We start from the raw sequence: 22,570 nt of genomic DNA, 5'->3' as shown, positions 1-22,570 counted from the left end.
ACTAACGAAGTAATAAAAACAACAGCAACATCCTTCTTCCTCGGCCTGATCTTCTCCCTCTTCCCCTACGACTACCCGATCCTATGGTCCACGACCCCGACCCCAGCCACCCACTTCGACTACTTCGAATCCCACCTGCGATTCCTGCACGCCTCGCCGCCCCTAATCCCGCGGATTCTCCACATCGTGATATTCCTCGGCCTCTTGGGACTTATCATGAAGCTGTACAAACCCTCGGAATCGAATATGTTGTTCGATGGCGCCAGTCTCGTGCTGTATATGTGTGGAATTACGGTCTATATTGCGAATATTGTGAAGGGGTTGAGGTTGGTTAGTGGTGGGGTTTATGGGGATGAGTTGGTCAAAGGTGGGGAGGAGGAGGTCGAGCAAGGGCAGATTCTGGGTAGGGAGGATAGTTTGAAGGTGTTGGCGGCGAGTAATACTATCTTGGCGCTGGTGTTGGTGGGTGTGCTGGTGTTGCAGGCCGGGCAGTGGTATGCGGAGAGGAAGGAGGCGCAGGAGGTGGAGAGTTTTGCTTCTTCGAGTTCGAAGGGGAAGAAGGAGGAGGGGAGTGAGGGGGGGAAGAAGAAGAAGAATTGATTTCTTAGGGTGGGAAAAGTGTGCTGGTGGTAGTGGTGGTGGGTGGGGGTTGTTTAGTTTGGTGAGAGTTGTGAGGTTGAAGATTGTTTGTATGGTATGAGGTTTAGCTACTATTGTGAGAAAATTGCAGTTTCAATCACAGGTATCATCTATGTACAGCATAGGTATCAGTTATATCAGTATCAGTAATGCACAGTCATCCAATCCATCATCAATGCAAGTTGTTACAGCCCTTCACATATGCAGCCCCTCCGGTCGGAATGAGAATGGACTCCGCGGCAGGTCGGGCGTCCGCGGGCTTAGCGCTTTTGCGAATAGTTCCTCGCCCGAGTCGGCGCTCGCTGTGCGCGCCAGCCCTCCCATCGATGCGAATCCCGTGTGGTGTTCCACGTTCTGCTGTGCCTGCACCGACTCGGGGGGATAGTGCACTACCGTTCGAAGGGCCTCTGGCGCTGCTGGCGCAGGACTGCGGGTCGGTCGATGTATACTGTGGAAGGAGTTGAACGAGGAGACTGCCACGTCGGGGGACTGGGGAGATAGTAGATGCCGCGCTGAGGCTGATCATAGCATCGTTAGCATTAGTGTGGTCTCTGTTACTTTGGTATATACGTACCCTCCTTCGGGGATAATTCCCGCTCGCTCGTCTGCAGCTTCAGCCCCTTGAGCTTCTCCCCCAGCTTGCCTCCACTGCTGGGTGATACCGGCGTTGCAGGCCCCATGGGATAATGCGGATCCGGGTGACTCTGCCCAATAACCTTGGGTCCGTCAGGAGACAGTGATACGCCAAAGTTCGACTCGATCCATTCCTTCTCCTGCAGCGCCATGTGCAGCGCAATACCCTCGGCGTTGTTCAGACATTCGTCCCGGATCTCCTTTTCCAACACCTGCAGCCGCTTCTTCGCCCATATTGTGTGTAGAACGCCTTTCTTGCCCGCTGAGCGACCATCAGCACCTAGCTCTGGAGGAAATATCGCCGGCAGCGGATTCAATTGCATGGGTTCGGGGTTCTTGGCGGACGGAGGGGCGTTAGCCGGGGGCTCGTATGACAGGGTGACGGTGGGAGGAATGGTAACGTGTGGCGGCAGTAGAAAGTACATTCGACGGGTGTTGTCGCTCGTCTTTTCGTCTGCAGGAAGGACAGCAGTTTTACCCTCCCAGGCAACATGCCAGGAACCCCCGGGGAAGGAGGAGGAGCGGGCTAAGGCGTCGTCCTCCCATTCGATCATCATGATTTTGGTGCCATCGTTGGCCTTGCCCGCCTCGAACTCGAAGCGGGCCAAAGCGGTGATAGTAATGGGACCCGTGGAGAAGCGGTGGGAGTCGAGGGCAGCAAAGTCACTGTTTGGGGTGAAAGGCGTAGGGAGCGAGTGAGCCATGGCAGGAGGGCGGTCAGGCGGATAGATTAGGGGGGGAGGAAGGGGTTAAGGGAAGAGGGAAAAGAGACAGGAAGGTCGAGGGGATTTCGGATATCAGGAAGAGGAGGAGATGGAGCAAGTAGCGCAAGACACTAGCAGATAAGATGGCCGAAGATGCATGGAGGAATTGGAGGCGCTGGAGGTTGGGAGGAAACGGCGCGCGCAGATCACGGGATGGGCGGCGGAGACAGAATAAGAGGGGATCACCGCATCAGGCAATTTGATGCATAACAAATGATTATATTAATCAATATTAATAGTGTCGGGAAGTCCACTGTCACCGAGGAGATAAGCTTCTTCCTCGAAAGCCAGTTGAATGGTCGAGATGAGAGATGGGAAGAGACAGAGAGAAAGAGAAAAGAAAGAAGAGTAAGAAAGAGTCAAGTGAGAAGGAGATGGAGAAAAAGAGACGAGAGGGGCATCCAACAGCAGCACTTCTTCTGCGCTTCTTCGCCTTCTTCTGCTGCTTCTTCTCTCGCCGCTTCTAAATATAGCCTCTTGGCATCACACCGCATCGGTCAGCATCTTTCACTCTCTCGGCCAGTCTTTCTCTCTGTGTCTTTCTCCGTCTCTCTCTCGCCTCTTATGGTCTCACTTCCAGAACCCCAAAGAATCCCCGCCAACCACGGTTGGCTCCGTCAGGTGTTCCCCTCATCGGCCGAATCCACGGTTCGGCTGCCCGTCAGCCTGCCAGCTCTCCGGTGGTTCCAACACACACCAGATCCCATGGATGATTAGCAAGCCAACGATGATGTCAACCTCAATAACTAGACAAGGGAATAATCACAGGCATAACAAACCTGTCTAGCACTACCGAACAAGTTGCTAGGAATAATGTGCGGACACTGGTCTAGATGTAGTCCCTCATTGCCGCCGTGATGGTGGCACAGTGGCTATTAGACGCCTATCACCACCACCACAGCACCAACAGTCACTTCACCCTCCGCACTTGTCTCTATTTCTTTCTTTCTTTCTTGTTTGTTTGTTTTTCTCTGTCTCCCTCCATGTCTTGTAAAACCACTCGTACCAAACCGTACCATACCCAAGCGCTGGATCACCACAGGGGCGACAATACGCGGGGTCGAGTCACCATTCCTTGGACAGCAGCTGTTGTTATCGCCCCATGACCCGCCCACTGAGTGATGAAGAACAGTCGTCATGCAGGGGAATGCGCTTAAGGTTGTATAAGAACTCTGACAGCCACGCAGCATCGTTGCTATATTTGTCCAGACGCCATGGCTCTATCACCACTGGAGGCCACTCCGGGACATTGATTGGCTGACAGGGCAGCATCAAGGAGGGGAGCGTCGTCAATTCAGTGCTCCAGCGAGCGGGAATCATGCATCCTCTGTCACAGAGGCGGCATAACCTAGTTAACCGCTGGAAATCTGGTTTAGTTAGGTAGGTAGACGACGAACTAACTGACTAAGTTCATGGTGCCAGATGGATACCCCTCGTGAAGATGGGACGACTATGCAAGAATCAGTATCTGATTTGACAGGACACTTTTTCTTCTTGCCTGTGGACAACCTACTAGTACCACTCCTGGCTAAGATTCTGCAATAGATGTGCGGAGAAGCTACTGGACTGGACAATACTGGAGGATCTCAGCCAGTCAAATCAAGCCTCTCAGGAACGGCTCCGAGGGGCAATTCGGACGGAGTGAGGGGCTTGGCTATGTCCACACACTCAACTTGAACTCAACTCATACCGGGTGGTAGTTATACTGGTTTCAGAAGGAAGACGACATGTAAATAGCAGGAAAGTCCATCTCTATCATCAACTTCATTCTGGATGCTCAACAATACATATATCCATCCGCATCCGTTGTATCCAAACACCCGCCGTGCTCGTTACCAAAAATATCCCCATGAGTTCCCAGAAATAGCAATACATAAGCACCGAGCAGGGTACACCTGCACCAGGACCCCGAGTCCAATCAGATTGGTAAGGGCTAGGACTAATCCACTAGACCCTGGAGTTACCAGAAATAACTTCCCTGCTATGATGAAAATAGAAACACCCCCTCCCGACACTTGTTTGCACGCGAGAACTTGATCCCGTCTCTCTGTCGGCGCTTAATAGACAGCCTGTGATTGAACGAGGGCAAGGGAGTATCCACTGCATCTGACCTACCATCTATCCGGAATCCAGCGCCATCTCCTTCTAGCAGGAAAACCGGCCAACTGATCGACCAGGAAAGGAAGGGTTCAGAAGCGCCAGGATTGGGTCGAGTGGAAGGGGGGGACGGCATGACTAGGGAGTCTCTACTTTAGCGCCGAGAGTAATCATAGTGCCGGCCCCTCGTTACTTTTCTTGGGAAGCATGCAATGACGGACTGACTAAGGACTGACTGAAGGAGGGGAGATCCTCCGAGCGGCTGAGATCCCGGCGGCAAAATGAGTGGGCGTTGAGATGTGATGAGATGGTGTCCAGGTGCATTAGGTTTGGTGATGGGATTGCCGTGTGTGCAAGTAAGCCGATGACATAACCGCTGAGTGACCAGAAGATTCTTGGTCTTTCCCAATCAGACCTGGATTTAGTAGAGGGGACAGAGTGCTAGAGAGAGAGAATCATCCAAAAATAGGACAACCATTCCTCTACCTGCAGTGTCGTGTCTACTACTGTCTACTAGTGAGTAAGTAGTATTTACTATCCATTGACAATCCACACGTCATCCCCATCCCCCACACATCCCTCTTAGTCCCTCCCACCAATCACACGAACAAATTGAAGAGGGGAAGATCCACTGCGGCCCCATCGGGCTTAGTGCCGGCGCTTAACTGCAGCGGCCACTTTATATTTGTATCAAATCAATGAAGAGAGAAGACTCTGCTGGCTGGACGCGGACGCGCCGGAGGTGTGTCTGTGTCTTGTCTGTGTCTATACGGTCTGTGCAATGCAGTGACTACAACTATTACTTCCTCCCAAGTAAAGAGTAGCCATAGGAAAGAGTTATGAGGCTGAAGCACACTTGACTTACAGTTACAGTGTACTACTACTACTATCCCCCTCTATTGCCACAAACAATACTACTACTACTCACTCTCAGCTCCCATCTTCAATTCCACTACCCTATAATCTCACAACTACCAGGGTATAATCCCCCTAAACCCCCAAATACCCAACCCAATCAATCTAGAAGCAATTCGAACACCCCCTAGACCAAAGTAAATACCGACCCTATACCTAGAAAGTAATCACCTCCGTCCATCACTTACCCCCCCATCCCAGTCCCCCACCACTCAAGCTAACCAATCACCCCGACCCGCAATTCTTCAGCAACAAGATGAAACAAAGAGCGCGCCTTGTCACCCAATCATGGGCCGCTATGCACCCGTCCTAGATCACAGCTTGGCCGTTCACATTGCTGTGATTCGTTAGGGATAAGCGATGGATGGACACTAGGAGTACTTGCTTTGAGATTGATTACTGTGTTAGGAGAGGAGAGTAGTAGGGTTGTCGCCAGGAGAGAGTAAGTACTAAGTAGGGGCTATGCTTTGGTATGGTATGGTGTGGTATTGATACGGTGGGTGGTGTTGCGTTACGTAGGGCTTGTTTCGGGGGTTTGTTACTGTGTATTTTATTCTGTCTGTGTTGAAATCGGTTACTTCTACGGAGTACATATGTCTACATCTATCCCTTTGAACTAGTATTACTGCTATTCTACTAATGATAATATATACAAAGACTACTGAATCTTTCTACTCACTGAGAACCACATAGTCACCCCTATCCTTCCACACATACACATATACCTCATTTCTAAGTCAGCTACTACTACTACCTACACCATCCACATATTACATACTACTTATATATCCAACAAACCCCCTCTACAACACACAAGCCAAATTACATTCCTCTCAAAACTATCCTCCCAACGTCCCAAACCCACCGCGCGCCTGTCCATGCCTGTCCATCTATTCCCAGCGAGTCACCAACCACTACCCTTTCTCACCGCGCCAAACCCTCTTAGCCCAAAGCCTAACCACAATACTAACTAGTGGTTCGTAGTAGTTAGTAGTAACTCTCCGACTCTCCGACCAACAAACCCAACTCACACCAATCATCCCCGTTACCACATTCCCGGGTTACTACCAAAAGGCCCAACCAACCCAGTAGCCCAATCCCGATGGGATAAGATTAGAGCTAGGAGGACAAGGGGAAAAAAATTTCAATGCGGCGCAGCACCGCGCATCTCAGCCTTCCTATCAGCGGACGTGCGTGTATTTTTTAGTGGAGCTTTCGCTTATTGATTGATCAATTCGATTCCTGGGTGGGTATATTGGGTGGTTCTCGTTTACACGTGGAGGATTTGGAGGGGTTAGTTAGCTACTTACTAGTGAGTTGATTGAATAGGAGAGAGGGGGTGGGAGGGGGGTTGTTGGGTTGCTTCTTTGTCTGTGCGTTTTATGTGTGTATACATCATTTATCATTCTTCTCAGTTGTAGAGTACTAAGTTAGTGGGATAGATGATTTGGGGCTGGAATGGGATTGGAATGAGAGGTGAAGGAGGGGTCGGGCTCGATTGATTGATTCGTGTGAGGCTCTGGCCAGAAGCGCGATAATCTGGAATCTGGATTAGTAGTAGTTAGGGAAATGGATATTGGAATCGATGGATATCAATAGCGGGGGATCATAGTACTCCGTAATAGTAGTGATAGTGTAGTGGTCGAGCCTCTGCTGGGCGTATATACCCTGCCTAGTATATTGCCAACGCATACAATTAACCAACCCTGCAAGGACTAGTCTACCATCCTCTACTTACTTACCTACTAGTAATGCTACATCAGCCTACTGATCGATCACATGGAAGAAGTAGAAGAGAAAGAGGGAATGAATTTCAAATCGCACTGCTTGCTCCGATACTGAATTCCAATGAAATAAAATCTCGCTTGCTTCTTCCCTCCCGCCTCCTAACTCCTAACGCCGGACCCTGCGCTAGTACCATGACCATAAAAAAGGAAAACCAAATAGAGGAATCATGATTCGAACTAAGTTCCTGCTTAGGAATCCTCATCCTCCTCCTGCTTGGTCTCATTATGCTTTCTCCGCTTCCCCTTGGGCGGATCCTCAAGTTGCGTCCGCTTATACGTCACCGTGTGAGTGACAACATGACGCACGCTGACTCTCCCCACCGTCGCACTCCGAGGGCCATCCCAGTAGCGCATCTTCCAATCGGCCGGGGAGTAGGTGTAAGAGTACGGTGATAGGACGGGCGTCGTCGCACTGCGCGGCGTCTCCAACGTAGGTGAGTACCGCATTGGCGGCGGGATGCGCAAGCGGCGCAGACTCATCATGTCACGACTGTGCGGTGCACTTCCATAGGGAGATGGAGGGGGTAATGTTGCTGTAGCTGGCCTGGTTGGTTCGGGGAAGCTGAACGAACCACTGACTGCGCTGGCTGGTTGGGATGTGGGGGTCTTGTTGGCCTTGTCCCAGACGAAGCGGGTGACGGTACCTCCGTTGCCATCGGGAGTGAAGACAGGTGTGAATGATTTCAGGAACTCGGTATATGCGGCGGGAGGTGTGATAGGTGTTGAGAGACTCTCATCTTGTTGCTTTCCTGGAGCACCTAGTCGGACTCCATTGTCTGGTTGGAGTTCCGAGGGGAACGTCATGTTCTTGGGCGTCCGCAACGGATGGAGGATTGGTTTGGCGGGCATGTTGACTGTAGATCTCAGGTGGTGTGTATGAGAAGATTGCACGAGGTCAACTGTTCATATATGACACGTCCACAGCAGATGACTGTTGAATCACAAGGTCGCGCCTGAGTTGGTCACGTTGTGCGTGGCAGTAGAAGAGAAGCGTGGTATAGTATAGTAGAGGGAGGATAAGAGGCAGCGGCAGGCCTGAGGCAGCAAGGGACTTGGAGGTAGGGCAGGTATAGTCCACCAAGATAACAGCAAGCACGAAGCTATATAGTAAGGACAGATGAAGGACCCTTCTGCTGCTCTAGCGCGCAAGAGAAAAGGGAGAGAAAAAGTAGAGGGAGGGAAGTGGAGGAAGATTATTTATCTCGAGTTGACGCCGACGCAAAGGCAGACGGATTTCCTGTACGGTACGTGTATTGCTGTCTGACACGGTAAGATTACCAGACAGTAAGATACCGTGTGACACGCTAATCCGCAAGCAGGCTAGACGCTCAGCTCCTTTCAGCGACTCGGCGCCAAAGCCTCGCCTTCTCTCCAAAAGCACCGAGTCGGATGGTGGCGATCTTTGGCCGCCAGGAGCACGGCAGAGCTGAGGGTGTGTGGAGTGTCAGGATGCGGAAGAGGGGATCGGGTAAGGCGCTTGCCGTGCCTCTGCTTGTCCCGGAGTGATCAATGTGAAGGAGGAGAGCGAGAAAGGAAGAGTGATGTGCTGCTGCTGTCTCGATGGATACTGAACTGCGTCTCCTTGCTCCTTCTTATACCTTCGCTCGAGGATATAGCATCGCTGGATCTCTCCATCCGCGGCGGGGATTTCCAACAATCCATCCAACAAGCCGCAAATCCTCTAGGAAGTTTCGCGCCTCGTTCCTCGAGTCACAGTCTCCGTTACCCTGTCAATGTTCCTAAACGCAAATGCATCCTGCATATACAACATGCCCTTATCGCCGGGACGGCGCTCAAGTCATGACTCCTCACGATCTCTCCGGATCGATATGCGTTGGCCCCTCCTGGTTCGCTCAGCGTTAACGCGCAAGCCCACCTTCCGGCAAGAGGGCGGCTCGCCCATCCGCAACCCCAACTTCTGCACGAGCCACGGCTTCAGGACACCTATTGCGTGCCGTGGTTAGCGCTGCTTCTTGGATCCTTCAATTGCATTGTTACTCTACTCTGGCCGCTGGGCCAATCTACCGATGCTGCTTGTTTCTCTACCTTATTTTGTCGGCACTTAATCTATCGGGCGGCTGCAAGTCATGTTGGCGTCTTCACGTCTCTTCACCCTTCTGCGAATCAGCGGGTCGATCCGACTGGGAGAGGGCCCGCGTTGCCATGGGATAGCGGGTTGCAGGCGCGGGGTTTGTGACTGATCTCGACTTTGCCTGCAATGTTGCTACTACCACACCTTGGCGTTCCTGCGGCCATGTCACACCAGCACTTGCAGAACCTGGCTTGCAATCGATACGATCGGTTGGCTACGGGTAGCTGATGCACATGGCTGCGTGTGAACCCCTCATCATGTTGAGACGCCCTGTGCATCCAACGGCGCGGGATTGTAGTAACTGCATTGCAAGCTGGCCTAGAAGCGGCACGATATGCCGGTAGCCAACACGTTGGTTGTATGGTACATTTCTTACGATGGACTGTTGTGCTGTGTCTACTCTACAGGACGGTGAAGGATCCGCTTTCAGTTGAGAGAAAGTCGTGCTGTTGGTTGCATGGGCAAACGAACAGTATACTAATCGCTAACAGCGCCAGAGCTTGGGCTCAACACTTCATGTCGGTGCAAAGTAACGCTGCACTGGGATCATAGCACAGAAGCGCCCATCATGCTCTCGGTTACGCCACAGCGTCTCTGCTTTTCTGATTTCCGTGGGCTATAGTGTCACACTCAAGTGCCCGCATGGTAAGATTGCAGAAAAGCATTCACATGGGGTTCACTCAGGTTGTAGTTATCATCCACGGCGCTTGCTTCATGTCCCGCAATAACTGGGAAGTTGACAGCCTGTCAGACACTTACAGAGATTTCCACGCCAATCCATTCCCTCCACCTGCCATTGATCCATCGGAGGGGTTGTGGGCTTACCATTGACTAGTACCAACTGTGCTGCGGATGCTCCTTCACAAACTAATCATCAAGGTCCACCGCATCTGCGATGTAACATTCACTAACCACCATCAACACCAAGAAATCAAGTCAAAAGCGTACCACTTACGCCGCACCTCAGTCCTACAGCTCGCATTTTGTTAACCAACCCAACATGATCATATATCCCCAACCACGCCCAGTTCATATTCAAGTCAGATGGCAAGTAGATGACCAAGTCATGACATTATGCTCAACCGCATCACATGCGCACACCTCTTCGGCGCTGTGGCTAATCTGTCAGTACGTGGGGCATAAACCCAGATGTCTCACGCTGCACAGGGATCATAGCCGTCTGATACTCCACCAGGAGTGAGCGCTTTAGAGGTTAGAACAGTCGTCTCTTGATCTTTCCTAGTCGAACGTGAACCAGTACTTGATTGTTCGCTTCCCTCACTCACTCATGGCGATACGGCAGCAAGCAAGACAGCTATAATTCAGTTGATCATATCTTCATTGCAAGCAATAGCGCCATGCCAGTAATCATCTGCTCTCGCCCTCTCTAACCAGGGGTGCTTCTCAAGGCCAACAAGAAAGGCATACCATATTCCCTTGACTTTCTGCGGACTAATAACTTCCTTCCTATACTGCCAAATCGTGCACGCCGCCCTCACAGCTGGAGTCCCTAAGCACGCCCGGCTCCCGTAGCATTCGAACCCCGTGAATTGAACAGCCAACCTAACAGTAATAATAAGCCGGCTGAATGACACGACAGGATTGCCCCCATCCACAAATCTTATCTATCCATCCTCTCTAGACAAGTATACAAATCAAACTGCGTACACTGGACGACCAAGGAAAGAATTAATCAAATCAATCGCTCATCACTAAACCCCTACGCAGTTGGCACTCGTCCAAGAAAATCTGATATCAATATCAAATTTGCCCAAGAATGGGCTCTCCGTCAAGCTCTTCCTCGCGCAGATTGATGTTACTATAGTTCATACTTTTCCCGTGCCTTGCGTCTTTTGATGGAAGGTTTTACATGCTACTCGTAAGGCACTTAAGACAACAAAGATAGAAGGAACCCTCGTGCGCCTCTTGCAAAATTCCCAAGCATCTTCATGTCTCGCTAACTACTAGCACCCTAAGTCCAAGTTCTTCAACCTGCTACATGTCAATTGTTTTTGTTTTTCATCCCTACTACTATGTGTGCCCTGCGGAATATAGGGAACTTCGCTGGGCAGTACACGTCCCTGTTCTTAGATCCATCTCCAGCATTTGGATGGAGGAGGGTATGGGGATATCTTATGATCATGGACATGTTGACTTAATATAACCCATGTATTTACTAGTCCCTTATCTACAGGGAAGTAGCTCAATACTCAGCAAATCGTAAACCCGCATGTCTATCCAAGCCGTGACGGTCAGCTAGACCCTGTAATTGATCTTCGGATAGTACACCTTCTAGAACACAGCCTGGATAATATGTCAATAGTCTAGACGGGTAGGTGAGGCATCACAAGGTATATTACTTACCAAACCTATCCTCCCGACGCTCCCTCCATTCTCGAATCCGACTTCCCAATACTCTTATCGATATAGACTGTGTTAGGGAACTATGAGCAGGTAAATCACTGAGAGTATCAATAGCCTCAATCCGCTCCAGCATCTCCGCTGTACGGCTATAGTTCCCAATCCAGGCATCCCGAATAATGGTATCGAGCATAGGACGACCAGTATGTATATTCGGCAAGACCAAAGTACCATGCACGTCAACAGACAACTCAGGCTTGACACCATGTTCCATTTGATATATCAGCGAGCCCACGGCGAATATATCTGTTTTCTCGGATAAAGTCTGCGAGGGACCGTTGATCGGAAAAGCAAGACTTGGCTCACCGAAAGGGCGGGCGGCGCTAAAGTCAGAGAGGATAACATTATCATGTTCGTCCAGAAGGACATTATCTATCCGTATATCTGCATGGACAATGCCAAGCTTGTGGATATGGCAAAGCGCATCTGTGAGGTCGCGGTACCAGCGGATCCGATGGCGCTGGGGAGGGATTTTATGCTCGGATAGTGGGCGGTATTTGCGGAGATAGAGACCCTCTGGATAGAGGGTATCAATTGGTTCTATGATGTGGGGGTGCGGTTGTTTTTGGAGTAGTTGTAGGACAGTTCGTTCGTTTTGTAACTGGTTATACTGGGAGAGGGTGTTTGTGGCGTAGTGCAGTTGGGCGTGAGGAGAGGTGTTGTTTCCAGGTGGTTCAAATAACAAGGATGACTTGAGAACTATGTGATCATCCACTTTGTAGATATGAGCGGAAGATCCAACTTCTAAGAGTTCTAAGTCGGGTTGAGGGTGCAGCTGCAGAGTATACGTGTCGCAGCTCGATGTTGAGGTATCATCATCAGCTGGGTGGTTAGCCTCAAGATCGTCAGGTTGTTCAGGCTGAGGCGGGTGATATCCAATAGATAGCGGGAATAGATGAGATAAGAGGTCGAATGCACGATATCCAAGATACCCGAAGTAACGCAATGCAGTCAGTGCTGTCGAATGAATTCGCCAGAGATACGACAACATCCTGCAAGAGCCATTGACGAATGATTGTGAAGGTAATATAGAACGCACTGAACATGAAGCACCGACGTATCAGGGGATATTCTCAAACGAGCAATTTAGTCAGGGCATCTTGCCAAGTGATAGATCGTGCCAAGTGAAAGATAGAACATACAACAAGAGCCAGCCCATCAGGGGTGACGGCGATCCCTAACAAGTGCGAGTCACGTGCAACAATGTATGCTTGTCGGTGAGGCTCGCTGTCTTCGCCGCGAAAGTTATGATCATCCTGGATGGAGAGAAGTTGGACGCATGTTTTACCCTCGAACGGACGGGTAGGAGGCTGTCCATTTGCATGGTTTTTAAGTATGGTGGACTGCGTGAGCTGGCGGAACTGTCAAGAATTGGAATGGGTCAATCTGTGTAGCGACAAACGAAGCACATCAAATATCCTGCGGGACTCGAGGTAATATTTACTCATAAATGCAGGCCTATGACTGGATGTTCTGGGTATAAGGAGTGACAATTTTTGTTTTCGAACCGTGGGCATAATCTGATCATACAACTAACCAATCCCACCATAACTCAAAGATACAAGTAAACAGCAACACATGCAATCAATAAATCATACCAAACATGAGGACATCAACATATTATGGGTTTTCAAGATTTTGTCATGCAAAAACAACCAAACTCCTGCTCCATTGCGCCGGCCAAGGGGTATGGGATATGACTGTCTGCGCCTTGCGGTTATTCCCGCTCCACCTCATGAGAAAAGACATGGCATATCATCGCTTCCGGCCTGCAGATAGCGAGACAGCCGGGTATATCGTAGCGAAAGAATAAAACAGAGAGCCGAAAGTTCTGGTCCGGACTAATGATGTCTAAGGGGTTTCGGACTTTTGCCGGAAAAGTGAATAAACAAAACTGCTAGCAGGCAGAAGGAACCCTCAGGAAGGGGACCCAATGACGATGTCCAGTCGCGCGTTGCCTGTTCGAATCGTTCATGCTTGTCGCCCCGGCGGGACCAGATCCGCAATTCTCCAGGTTGGTTATGCAATGTTCAAGCCAGCTTGCTGATTGGATCCCTTCAAGGGATGTTAACAGATGCGGTATAAAATGCAACCAAGAAAACACAAAAAACTTGTTGAGCTTAAAGAAGAAGGTAGTCCCAGCCATTCTGCTGCATGATCTCGCGCCAGTGTAGGAATGGCTTTTTCATCTCCTTCGCACCCCATGGCACGAGGCCCTCCTTGGGAGACTCGGAGCCCTCAGCCTTCACAGGAGCGTCGGAGGATGAGGAGGCGGACGAGGACCGTCGCTCTTCGGGGGCAGAAGCAGATTCGACAGGTTCGACGGTCTCGACCGGCTCCATGGGTTGGATGGACTCATCAGACACACGCCATACCTCCTTCAGGACGCGGTACATGCGGCCAAAGCTACCCAGTTCGGCGTGCTCGCCAAGAGCAGCAGCTCGATCGGCGAGAACGGTGCGGAAGTGGCTATCAGGTCCTGAGTATGCTCCAGCGATCAGGATTGGCCAAACGAGCGAGCGGTCGAAGCCTTCGGGGCCCGAAGGGATGACGTAGAGAACATTGGCGACGGCGGCGACCAAATTGACGGTACTCGGTTGGTTTCGGTCAAACCCAGGAACCAGACTGCACAAGTAGATTCTTGCTGCGAGGCGGAAAGCGGCCGTGATGTTCTTGGTGAGAATCTCGGGAGAAAAGGCTCCGTTTGGTAGGAATGGGCTTTCGAGAGTCTGATTCACCGGTTCTGTGAATTCTAGTTGCTGCCCCAGAGCCGAGACATGCGAACACACGCCCATCTCATCGATCCTGCCGTCCCTCTTGAGTGCGTCCAGACAGGTGATCTCGGAAATCAGGTACATGACACGGTCGTCGCAGCCCATGAGCTCGCGGAGTCCCAGAGATGAACCGCTGAGGTGCTTGGCGCGGTAGGTGTGTGCGAATTCCGGAGTCTTGCCGTGCATGGTCGATCCTAGAATGTCAATCCACGAAGCCAGAGTCATGGTGAAGGGGGGTAGCATGTACGGGTTCCCGCAGGCGGGAATTGCCGTCGGAAGCCCAAGCCGATGCACAAGGTTTGAGGCAGCCTGGAAGTGCTCGAACCACGGAATATCCGGGAGGTAATCATCCGCCGGGCCCACGGAGCAGTGGAAGAAAATCATGGCTAGCGTCGCATCTAGGATCTCCTCGTGGTTGGTGTCTTCACCCAATGCCAGGCATAGTTGCGAAACAGCCTCGAAGCGATTGCGCATGATATCGTGGTCGATCTGTTCTCCGACGAGTCCTTCCGTGGTCTTGAGATGGATGGCGGCAACACTCAAACAGCAGTGGAGGTAGCACTTATTTGTCTCCAAGGCTTGCAGAATGGCCTGGGCTCGGAGATGTCCACGCTGATGTGCCTCCAAGACGGGAAAGATGATGCGCAAGACATTGTGAATGAAGTGGTCGAGGAGCGGCCGATCATGATCGCTAACTGGGATATTGGACTGGAGCATGGCGTACGTCTGGCCGATACTCTGCTCACAAAGCGCCGGGTCGATTCCAGGAAGGGCAGGCACTTGAGCGAAGTACTCGTCGTGGAACCAGTCTTCACTGGGAAATGTCGGAAGCGGGGCATTCAACTGCGGCGGAGCAAAGGTGCTGAAGGTCGAACTGCATGAGTCGTGGCGCAAGGGGACATCGTTCACAAAAGTCTGTCTTTCAGTCTTCACATCGATCTCATAGGGGTGGGTTGGGGCATAGATAGGTTGATTCATGGCCGGAGTGGGAAGGTGTGAAGCGAAGATGTCATACTGCTCCGGAAAGGCAGGGCGACCAAATTCATATTCCGGAGAGGTTGGGGAAGTCACAGCCATACTGCGACTACGAGCGGCGGGATCTAAGTGCAGCGCAATAGCCTGTCAGAGGGGGGAACGATCAGGTTCCGATAACCACGACATACCTGTCAGAGCACCATTGCGCTCATGCATCTTGGTCTGCTTGATCTTGTTCTTGATGCGTTCCTTCTGGATCCTCCGTTGCTCTGCGTTTCCCCACCAGATAGGGCGTTTGTATTCGCATTTCACACATAGGTTCACACAGGCTCCGCAGGAGGGATGCTTCTCGTCGCACTTCTTTCGGCGCAGGCGACATGTAAAGCAACCTAACGCAGGTAACAGGTGTTGGTTAGAGCCGACTAGGAGCCAAGTGGCTATCGAGACTATAACATACCAGAGCGAGATCGCTTGTGCAACTTGAGCTGGTTCTTGTCTGCAGACCCCGTGGAGATACCCTCACTAGCTGATGGCGACTGCGAGCACTCTTCGGACTTGATTGGCGAGATCCGGACGGGAGTAGACCTCTTCTTTGCTGCGGCAGGCATTTTGATGTCGAAATGTGATATCGTACTAAGCAGGAATATAAAAACACCGATAGATATGCAGGATAAAGTCGTCGAGAGAGACAGGACACAGTCGTCTGGCGAGCTGATGAATGGGTATCAGGAGTATTAAGGAGGGGGCAAAGCTGAACCGGCAGCCTTTGCTATCTAATTAAGTAGAAGAAGAAGAGAACGAAAGGCGCGGTGGCGGAGGATGAGGAGAGAGGGAGATAACAACGCTTGGTGACAGTGATTCCAGATTCGAGCATGAGAGCGGGGATTGAAGAAGCTTTAAAACGTGGGTTGAGCTCTGACAGACAGGCCATGATGTTACTATTTTAGATCCTCGCCGACAGCCGAGCGCAGGTCGAACAGGATCGGGGAAATTGTGGTGGTGGGAGAGCCGGCGAGGGATTGGCGGCGGGGGGAGGCAGAGAGAACGACAGCCAGCGAGATCCCTGGGAGCAGTGGGGATCCCTTCATGCACGGACAAGGAACTGCTAGTCAGCCTGGGCTAATTTTGGAGATTTGCGAGCACACTTTACACTTTTTTTTTTCGCGCTCTTCAACCTGGCGCGTATGCAGCCCATCCGCGCAACTGATTGGATGCTGCCGAGAGAGAGCACTATGCGGCTGGGGAATTGATTGGCATGGGAGCTATCGCAATTGCCTGCCCAAAGACCAATCTCGCACGGGAAAGATCGGTGGACGGGCTGAGGTTCGGCCTTGCTGTTTCTTTTTTTGGTCCCTCTGTCGCGATATCTTCTGTCTCTTGGGGGATCATCTGTACTACGATCGTCCGGTAAATCCTGGTGACCCAAGGAGTTGAGTATCACCTCGGAGTGCTGCACTCGGGTGCTACAGTGTTCCTGCAATGCTGCAGAAAGGCCTCACTCGTGGCTACAGAGACAATGACAATTGAGGAAAGGCTACCAGGAGTGAGTGGTACCCGTCGCGCAATTCGGGAGGTGGGAATGATAACCAAGTAACCCCGTCGGCCAATCGCAGGCCTCAGGCACGCAAGCAATGCATGATGGATGTACTCGGTCGTGGTACTACTTTGTAGTGGAAGTGACTTTCACCCGATCTGGAAAATGCATAATCAGTATCCACCAACTTAGTAGTTCCGCTGATGGAGGAGACAGAGGAGGAGAAGGACGACGACATTGGCGAGGGGAGTACAACCGTTGGGGAGAGTGGGGGGAGGAGAGCAAAAATGCCAGGCACATTGTCAACCCAACCGGCTAATGCGGACTGGCAGGAGTTGCTCGAGGGAGGTGGGATCTCAACCCTGTCTGGTGAACAAGGGTCTTGTGCCTTGAGTGCCAATCAGAGTGCCGGGCGGCAAGTGAGTGGTGGTGAGCTCGTCGAGAGTCAAAATGCGATGCGGGGATTCAGTTGTGCAAGTGGCAGTCCAGCACCTACAGTAGTCAACCGTAGCTAATTTAGCGCGGATGAGCCAAGCTTCCCTTACTGGACGGGGATTGGCCGCCCCCGACATGGTTGCTTGCAGAGCGGGAAACCCGCAGCCAACCGGGCTGCAGTGGGTCGGGCCTGAAGGGCCCCGTGCAACCAGTGATATCCCTCTGCCAAGATGTGACCAGATGCCGCTAACCTCGCGATCCAGGCCAAGACCCTGCTTGCCAGCATTTGGTTGGCTGTCTGCTTGGGTTTTTTTTAATTTTTTTTGTTATTATTTAACCGCCCAGAAGAATCATCCCCTCAATTCCCAGCGCTAAATGGGACTATTCTTATCGGCCTCTCTCAGTCTCTCTCTCTCTTTCTTGGTTTATCCACAACAAGCTTGCCATAATTAGCTTGTGGTCGGAATAATTAAGCAGGCCATGACTCGGTCCTGAACAGTCCCATGATCCGTGGTCCGCTCGAAGATCTGACAGCGGGACTAAAAGTGGAGAGCAATCATCAACTGGGGACTAAAAATTTAACTTTGGCTGCTTCTGCACCCACGCTCCCCAGTCACACTTCTTGTCACATTCGGCAACAAGTGTGCGATGTCTCTTGAATTCCCGCCCATTATGCCGCATCTATCAGAGACATCTTTCTTTTATTTTTGAGCATGCGTTGAATGAGTTCATAAGCACCCTGAATTTTCTCTGGCATGCTAGCCAGGATAGCTTCATACCCTCCTTGTATTGTACTTGACGCCCACCCTCCTCCATCTGACAGACTCGATCAGCACAGACCGAGTGGGCAGATGTCGGAAGCGAGTCACGGTCACCGACTCCCGTGCTAGCTTGATTATCACGATGCGCGCCTGCCATTTCTTATCACATTCCTGCAGCTGCAGGCTAGCATTTAGCGTCCCTTTGTCCCGGCCATCGAAGTCTCCCTCAACGAATCATAGCTCCCAGCCGTATAATCACTTGGCGCCGGCTTTTACGAGCGGCACGCCAATGATGGAGGACGTGCCACCCCCGTTGGAATCCCTCGAGTCGACTCGATGCTAGTACTAGTGCTTGTACCCCTCTATCCTAAATCTATGAGATCACCATCCCTTTCCTAACACCCAAATCAATGCATCTCCCCGGTCTACTGTCCACGTTCACACTAGGTGTGTGCTGCTCGACAATTTCTGTGCGCAATGTACTGCATCGCAAGCGCAGGAACTTGCGAACAGCGTCAATTCTCTGGCTGGTGTGCTTCCCCGATGCAGATCACTGCATGGTCGAAAAGCCAACCCAACCCCGGCAAGTCAGGTGCTTGCAGCGTGCCTGGCATGCAGTCTGTGCAGTTATCACACCGAGTCACCTGGGCTACGTCTGTCTCTTTCTCAGTTGGGTTAGTATATCCACTCACCGCGCTTTTCATGACTTCGGCAAATTATGGTCAATTCATCGAATATCTCCGAGAAGCAGTTATACACCGTTATTAATCTACTGTGTGCGATAGAATTAGTCGCTCTCTCCAGTGGGGTTCTACAACAATCTCCATGCTTGCTTTTCTCGGTTTTTGGCGTGACGCCAAACTGCCTGGATGTGTAGAGTTTCCTGTTTGGTAAATTTAGTCTCTAACTCAGTGCTGCTGCATGGCTTCGGTTCTATCTTGGCGATGGATCTTGCGAACCACCGCAGACCCGACTCTATTGATCTGTGCGAGGCGAATAGAGCGCAAACATGGTTGTCTTGGTGTTCTTGCTTGACAGACGCTTTCCTTGTTATGCAGTGGCTAACCTATACACTGGCACATCTCTGGCATTCAGTACCTGCCAAGTAGAGCATAAAGATAAACTGACTCATGGTATACAATCTGGAAGCTTTCCTAATTACTGGATCAGAAATCTGAATGGAATTAGATTTACTATTAGCCACATGTAAAGTAGAGTTTACAGTAAATTGCAGCATCTAAGCAATTAATTTATTGAAAATATCATTATGATGGAGATTCGTAGCCTAACTCTATGTGCGCATGTGAGGTAATCCCAGAGTGCTATGCACGCGCAAATTGCTTCAATCTCATTACACCTAGCAATGCTATCTTGTGAGTTGCATCATCAACCTTCTATTTCCTACTCTCATTTCTATGTGGTTCCATCTCACAAGATCCAAATCCTCTGTAGTTATCTCAATCGACATCTATTTCTAGCAACGAAGCATAAGACAATGTGGATCCTAACCATGATTCGACATTAGCTTCACCCACAATTATAGCAACATAAGTATAGATAGACCTACGCAAAATAGTAACCAATTACCCAGCAAACCACATCCCAAAAAGACCTGGCGGTTAAGTATGATCTAGTCGATCAACAAGCTAAACAAAGAAAGAACACCCCCATTACACTTCTACCGTCCAGCGGCCCGGATCCGATCCAGATCTCCAACCCATTTCCAGACGCAGTCTAGTAGTACTAGATACTTAACGGAGTATACCTCCCAAAATAGAAACCCAGGCATCTTCCAATCAGAATCTCACCAGTATCAGATCACACCTCGTCCAGTCAGTCAGATGTACATAGTAGCCGCCGTCCTCCCCCGTAGACCCTCCCCGGCGTCTAAATGAGGGGTAAGGTATCTAAGAATAACTTCACCCCATACTAGCAGTTAAAGATGCATGAAATCATACTATCGGATAAGCATCCTCGGGATAAACCTTCATCAATTAATAGTTCATTCTATTATCTTAATTTCCAGAAATAGCATGCATATCTGATGCCACTATTGCTTCAGCCTCGCTTGCCGAACTTTTCATCAGATCCACACCTTTGACGCTCTGCATGTAGCCGCTGGGATAATCATTGGTATTGGGTCTCTGGTAAGGCTGGACTTGCTACAAGAAACGTTGCACATAGATCAGCGGGCAGGATTGTGGCGAGATTCACTGGATTCCAGGCGCTGGGTGTGCCGGCTGGATGGGTCTTTGCCTATGTTGGACTGCTTCTTCTAAGAATAACAGTTGTGACTTGGTAGTGGTGGGTAGTCTGTATGATGTGTTTGTCAGATAGTGAAGGGAATGTTTCATCATTGGAGATTGTAGAGGTCACCATTGGTTATGAGTTTATTGTAAGTTCTACTGTCGAGTCGAAGCTACTGTTCCGGCCGTTGGATGTTAGTGCGTTCGGGTATTTGGGAAATGTGCTTGATGCTATTATTAACTTGGGTTAAGTTGGAGATATGGCTTGCAGATGGACTCTGGTGTAAGTAGCTTGGACTTGGCTTTTTCATTCTGGGTGGGGTTGGCTTTACCTGAGTTGAAGGTTCCCGCGGTCGATTGATGATCAGGCAGATTGAAGCAGATGCCATGAGTGATAGTTACTAAATATATATTATTGTAGATATGTAGGAATTTTTGCGATAGACTCAAAGTCATACTATTGGATATCGTTTATTGACCACTATGCTCGACTTCGTTGTCCGTTCGAACTAGTAGTAAGTTCATAGTGTTAAATGAATACTATATATCTCGGAGCCGGCTTCGGTGCTGCCTTGCAATGATGTCATCACAACAATGATAACATAGTTAATAGTTCTTCTGTTCTGGAAGCTCACAATGAGTTCACCACCATATTATCTCTCATTTAATACTCTATGACCCTCTATACACAATCAGGCGGTTCTGCAGGCGCATGCTGTGCCTCCGGAATCGCCCACCGCTCATTGGCCAGCGCCGAGTCCGATGCTTACCTATCGTATGCAGCTAAGGACACCTCCGACAGCGCAAAAATGCTGGCCTTTGTTTTCCCAGACCTCCAGCCATCGAAGCTGAATTCTCTTCTTCTTCAAATCCAGTCGCAAACCATGCGAAGCGGACTGTCATGTTTCGTCTCCCGATAGTGCGCGCGTTCTTCCGCGTATCGCCCCAGCCGGCCATAGCTTCCTCGCTCCTCCACTCTACCCGCATCCCCTCTCACATTCCTCGCTCCACACCTTTGACACGACGTCTGTCGTCAAGAACTCGTGGGACCACTTCACAGGCCTTCCTGCCCTCGAGACGCATTTCCGGTCAATCGCAGCTTCGGTCTTTCTCTGCGTCCGCCCGCAGCCGTGCGAGGTATAATCGATTCAATGAACCACAGTTTCCGAAACTCCAGGATGGCGAGCATTGGCAGGCCTGGCTCGCACTCATTGCCGTCGGAGGAAGCTTCTATGTCTATAACCTCGAGACTGTGGAGGTGCGTTGCTTCGCCTGCTTCATAGCCATGTGCTCTGTGCCAAGCTAATATTCTTCGTCCTATAGCTGACCGGCCGCACTCGATTCAACTGTGTATCGGACGACCTCGAGAGGCAAATGGGAGACAATGAATACCAACAACTCCTGAAAAGAGCCGAAGGAATGATCTTACCTCCGTCGCACTATATATCCGAAGAAGTGACCAGAGTTTTTGAGCGGCTGATCGCTCATACACCCGTACAAGGCACGAACTGGGAGGTGCACGTTATCAACGATATGTCGCAGCAGAACGCATTTGTCCTTCCGAAGTAAGGCATTTCGACTACCTCTGGAAAACATACATTACAATAATGTGATGGCTTGGCTGATGGATATATCCTACAGTGGAAAGGTCTTCGTGTATACTGGCATCTTGCCGGTTTGCGGAAATTCTGATGGTCTTGCGGCGGTGCTGGGCCATGAAATCGCTCATGTGCTGGCCCATCACCAAGCTGAACGGATGAGCCATTCTGTTCCTAGTGTCATTTTGACCTACGGGCTGGTATATCTGTTCGGCACCTTCGGACATTTCGCGTCTCAGATGTTGGACTGGTCTGTCAATCTGCCAAACACGCGGGTGCAGGAGGTAAGTGACTCACGGCATATGAATAAAATGAACATAAACTAACATGTCTACAAGGCTGAGGCAGACAATATCGGGCTGAGTATGACATGCTTGACATTCATGTTTAACTGTCCTACTAACCCCTGCTAGTGCTAATGGCCAAGGCTTGTTACAATCCCCGTGCTGTAGTTGACTTGTGAGTAAACAGTGTGGTAGTTGCACATATTCTCTTCATTCAAACTAACAAACACCCAGCTGGGACCACATGCACAAGTCTGAAAGAGTTCGTGTGCCTGAGTTTATGTCAACACATCCATCGGTAAGATAGCATTGCCACATCCATCATTAGACAACACAACTGACGACAGAAAAGGCATTCAACCGAATGCAATCCATGAGCGAAAGGTAAATATCAATCTGTTTGATTCTACCCCCAGCCACGCTAACCAAATCACAGGCTCTACAGAGCTGAAGCCCTCTATGAAAACAGCGGATGCCATATGGTCAGAGGTAACAGTAAGCGCCAGCAAACACCCATCCACTGGAAGATACAGCAGACTAACAACCCTCCTATCCCAGTTCCTGAATTTACCGACGCAATCGACCATTACGCAGGCCCTCAGGGAAGAGGCCCTG

General features: G+C 50.5%; 8 protein-coding genes across 8 annotated transcripts; 3 read left to right on the top strand and 5 right to left on the bottom strand.

The window, feature by feature from the left end:
* On the top strand, window positions 1–600 carry An04g07440 (uncharacterized protein; the record flags this gene model as incomplete). Its single annotated transcript, XM_059747643.1, has 2 exons — window positions 1–462; window positions 484–600. Coding segments are annotated over 2 exons (579 nt in total), but the record flags the coding sequence as incomplete, so codon positions are not given.
* A 2,812-nt stretch (window positions 601–3,412) lies between these two features.
* An04g07435 (hypothetical protein) lies at window positions 3,413–3,911 on the bottom strand (the record flags this gene model as incomplete). The annotated part of the gene is made up of 3 exons (XM_059747642.1): window positions 3,413–3,486; window positions 3,550–3,621; window positions 3,824–3,911. The coding sequence occupies 3 exons, from the start codon at window positions 3,909–3,911 to the stop codon at window positions 3,413–3,415; spliced, it is 234 nt and encodes a 77-aa protein (XP_059603656.1).
* A 3,113-nt stretch (window positions 3,912–7,024) lies between these two features.
* Window positions 7,025–7,684, bottom strand: An04g07430 (uncharacterized protein; the record flags this gene model as incomplete). The annotated part of the gene is made up of 1 exon (XM_001402067.3): window positions 7,025–7,684. One exon carries the CDS (start codon window positions 7,682–7,684, stop codon window positions 7,025–7,027), a length of 660 nt encoding a protein of 219 aa, XP_001402104.1.
* Window positions 7,685–8,279: 595 nt separating this feature from the next.
* On the bottom strand, window positions 8,280–9,960 carry An04g07420 (hypothetical protein; the record flags this gene model as incomplete). The annotated part of the gene is made up of 8 exons (XM_059747641.1): window positions 8,280–8,514; window positions 8,562–8,753; window positions 8,939–9,113; window positions 9,177–9,404; window positions 9,462–9,543; window positions 9,597–9,671; window positions 9,718–9,785; window positions 9,876–9,960. The coding sequence occupies 8 exons, from the start codon at window positions 9,958–9,960 to the stop codon at window positions 8,280–8,282; spliced, it is 1,140 nt and encodes a 379-aa protein (XP_059603655.1).
* A 1,170-nt stretch (window positions 9,961–11,130) lies between these two features.
* On the bottom strand, window positions 11,131–12,339 carry An04g07410 (uncharacterized protein; the record flags this gene model as incomplete). Its single annotated transcript, XM_001402065.1, has 2 exons — window positions 11,131–11,231; window positions 11,292–12,339. The coding sequence occupies 2 exons, from the start codon at window positions 12,337–12,339 to the stop codon at window positions 11,131–11,133; spliced, it is 1,149 nt and encodes a 382-aa protein (XP_001402102.1).
* Window positions 12,340–13,468: 1,129 nt separating this feature from the next.
* On the bottom strand, window positions 13,469–15,705 carry An04g07400 (uncharacterized protein; the record flags this gene model as incomplete). Its single annotated transcript, XM_059747640.1, is given in 3 exon segments — window positions 13,469–13,638; window positions 13,717–15,486; window positions 15,555–15,705. Coding segments are annotated over 3 exon segments (2,091 nt in total).
* Window positions 15,706–15,969: 264 nt separating this feature from the next.
* On the top strand, window positions 15,970–18,595 carry An04g07390 (uncharacterized protein; the record flags this gene model as incomplete). Its single annotated transcript, XM_059747639.1, has 9 exons — window positions 15,970–16,031; window positions 16,078–16,205; window positions 16,324–16,504; window positions 16,586–16,670; window positions 16,841–17,138; window positions 17,218–17,355; window positions 17,544–17,707; window positions 18,107–18,181; window positions 18,275–18,595. The coding sequence occupies 9 exons, from the start codon at window positions 15,970–15,972 to the stop codon at window positions 18,593–18,595; spliced, it is 1,452 nt and encodes a 483-aa protein (XP_059603653.1).
* A 1,552-nt stretch (window positions 18,596–20,147) lies between these two features.
* Window positions 20,148–22,570, top strand: An04g07380 (uncharacterized protein; the record flags this gene model as incomplete). The annotated part of the gene is made up of 12 exons (XM_059747638.1): window positions 20,148–20,271; window positions 20,326–20,356; window positions 20,495–20,588; window positions 20,770–20,848; window positions 20,949–21,331; window positions 21,397–21,638; window positions 21,715–21,955; window positions 22,010–22,034; window positions 22,085–22,130; window positions 22,190–22,253; window positions 22,308–22,339; window positions 22,392–22,570. Coding segments are annotated over 12 exons (1,540 nt in total), but the record flags the coding sequence as incomplete, so codon positions are not given.

The sequence above is a fragment of the Aspergillus niger genome (genome assembly GCF_000002855.4).
Source record: "Aspergillus niger supercontig An04".
NCBI lineage: Eukaryota > Fungi > Ascomycota > Eurotiomycetes > Eurotiales > Aspergillaceae > Aspergillus > Aspergillus niger.
This window is presented reverse-complemented; position numbering and strand designations above follow the sequence as displayed.